Raw genomic sequence first — 1,698 nt, 5'->3', positions numbered from 1 at the left:
TGCAGCCACTGTGCACCGGGAGCAAGGCCCCGCCCTCTGCAGCCAGGCCGAGCCACAGCACGAAGAGGGGACGCCGGCCGAGGTGGCAGGGAACCGGGGCCCCGTCCCTCATGCAGGCTGGAGAGCATCCTGGCTGAGCGTGAAACACGCTTCCTTTGAATCCGCCACAAGCACAGCACGAGCCCCTGACAACAGGCTGCTCGGCCCCCTTCCCAGGCCTCACGTGACGCCGCCTGGCCCGCCCACGCTCCGAGCCCGGGGTGCACGACCCAGGAAGGCGCAGGCGCAGGAGACAGGCGCATCCACTTTCACGCTCAGAAGCCCCCTGCTCGCAGCTGTTGTCGGCACAGCTCGTCCTTGAAGGCGCCCAGACCCACTATACAGTCACCCCGCAGGGTCACGCCTAACGCCCAGGAGCCCAGAAGAGCCTGCTGCTCTGCCCTTACCTGATGTCCGGGTACTTGCTGACCAGAGTCGAGACCTCCAGGTACAGCAGGGACGGGTCCGTCAGCTTTATCACCTCTGCGACGGCCGTGATCGTGTCGCAGTAGCCATCCGCCTCTTCGCCGAGGCCCTGGAAGGGAGCGAGCAGGCGGTCAGCAGCACCAGCGTCCGCGGCCACAAGCTGGACCTGTCACCCCTCTCTGGCCAGCCTGGCACCCTTCCCGCCCACATAAGCACCGAGAGATCTCCCATGGCTGTTCCTGTGAGCCCCTGGCACAGATGCAGTGGCCTCACACCTCCCATGAGAGGGGATGCGTGAGCGCCGTGTCATGGAGCTGAAGTCTGGCCACGTGCTGCCACCGGAGTTCTAGGAGCAACTGCCCTGAGTACACGCGCCCCAGCCACCGGGCAGGCAGATCTGCGCACACGCCCTGCAGCCCGCGAGGACGGGACCCAGCGGTCACCCGTGCCCAAAATGACTGACGCTGAACGAGGGGCCTCCGCAGTCCCCGGGGTGGACACTGAGGAAGCACTGCAGAGCGACGTGCCCCGTGACGGCGCCCTGCACCGGCACTCACGGAAGCCAGCTTCCGGAACAGGAAGCGGAGCTGCTCGGCCTCCCTGACCATCCGCTCGGCGCCCTCCTTGCGCTCCTCGGGGCTCCGGAAGGAGATGCGCTTCGCCATGACGGCCCGCAGGTACTCCACCACCACGCGCCGGTGCGCCTCGGCCGTCAGCCTCTGTGGGGACAGACAGTCGGCGCCCGCCTACAGCCCGGTCCTGCGGGTCACCGTGAGCAGGGCAGAGCGTCCCTCCCACCTCAGCGCTACGGACGGCGGCCCAAGCACGTGGAGCAGAGAGCACGCCAGCCACTACCGAGTCACGACCGTGCTCACTGCGCTCACCGAGAACTCAGCATGACAAGAAAGCCACACGGACACGGTGGCAGCAGGGCAGGAGCCGCGAGCAGCGGGCGCCCACTGCAACTGACGCTTCAGGAAAGAGAACGGTGTGGAGTCGCCCGAATGGGACGCCTGCCTGCCCCCCACGCGCCGTGTCCTGCCAGCAGCAGACGTTGCCACAGGGCGCTTCCTGCCAGGTGGGCTGGCACGGCGCCGGCTTCGCCATCTGGAGACCCCATCCCAGGGGCTCACGCCGCCCCCCGCGGTGACTCGGGCCCGCCACCCCTCACGCTGTCCCCTCCCACGCATCTCCAAGCACTTCACCCTGCGCGGAGCATGCGTTTGGTTGGGA

The 1,698-nt window shown here is 68.0% G+C and overlaps 1 protein-coding gene across 1 annotated transcript in view; it reads right to left on the bottom strand.

The window, feature by feature from the left end:
- Window positions 1-405: 405 nt before the first annotated feature.
- The window catches only part of EXOC3 (exocyst complex component 3), a 19,364-nt gene continuing 18,071 nt past the window's right edge, over window positions 406-1,698 (bottom strand). The window contains exons 11-12 of the mRNA XM_011373906.2: window positions 1,023-1,184; window positions 406-574 (exon numbers count right to left, since the gene is read on the bottom strand). Of these exons, the coding sequence (XP_011372208.1) occupies window positions 443-574; window positions 1,023-1,184 (294 nt within the window). The 3' untranslated portion in view covers window positions 406-442. The remainder of the gene's footprint in view (window positions 575-1,022; window positions 1,185-1,698) is intronic.

The sequence above is a fragment of the Pteropus vampyrus genome, unplaced genomic scaffold (assembly GCF_000151845.1).
Source record: "Pteropus vampyrus isolate Shadow unplaced genomic scaffold, Pvam_2.0 Scaffold235, whole genome shotgun sequence".
NCBI lineage: Eukaryota > Metazoa > Chordata > Mammalia > Chiroptera > Pteropodidae > Pteropus > Pteropus vampyrus.
The sequence above is the reverse complement of the archived record's forward strand: the minus strand, read 5'-3'. Positions and strand labels throughout refer to the sequence as shown.